We start from the raw sequence: 544 nt of genomic DNA on the forward strand, positions 1-544 counted from the left end.
ATGGTCCAGATGTCCCTGACACTCCAGCTGGAGGTACAGATGTTGCTGTCACTCCTGATGATTGTACAGTAGTCCCTATCACTCCAGCTGACAGAGATGTCGCACCCGTCACTCCTGATGATGGTCCAGGGGTCCCTGTCACACCAGAAGATTGTCCCGTAGTTCCTTTCCCTCTAGCTGATAGTCTAGATGTCCCTGTCACTCCAGCTGCAAGTTCAGATATCCCTGATTCCCCTGACGATTGTTCAGAATTCTGAGTCACTCCAGCTGATAGCCCAGATGTTCCTGACACTCTAGGTGATGATCCAGATGTCCCTATCACTCTTGATGATTGTCCGGTAGCCCTTGACATTTCTGATGTTTGTCCAGCTGAAGGTCCAAATGTCCATGTCACTCCAGCTGGTGGTCCAGATGTCCCTGTAACTCCTGATGATTGTCCAGAAGTTTCTGTCACTCTAGCAGTTGGCCCAGATGTCCCTAACGCACCAGCTGAGAGGTCAGATGTCCCTGCCACACCTGATGATTTTCCTGATGTCATTGCTGC

The 544-nt window shown here is 50.6% G+C and overlaps 1 protein-coding gene across 1 annotated transcript in view; it reads right to left on the reverse strand.

The window, feature by feature from the left end:
• Positions 1–544, reverse strand: part of MUC19 (mucin 19, oligomeric) — a gene marked incomplete at its 3' end in the record, with an annotated part of 133,578 nt that overhangs the window by 49,310 nt on the left and 83,724 nt on the right. The window contains exon 49 of the mRNA XM_008567143.1: positions 106–531. Coding sequence (XP_008565365.1) covers positions 106–531 — 426 coding nt within the window. The remainder of the gene's footprint in view (positions 1–105; positions 532–544) is intronic.

This window comes from Galeopterus variegatus, unplaced genomic scaffold (assembly GCF_000696425.1).
Source record: "Galeopterus variegatus unplaced genomic scaffold, G_variegatus-3.0.2 Scaffold297, whole genome shotgun sequence".
NCBI lineage: Eukaryota > Metazoa > Chordata > Mammalia > Dermoptera > Cynocephalidae > Galeopterus > Galeopterus variegatus.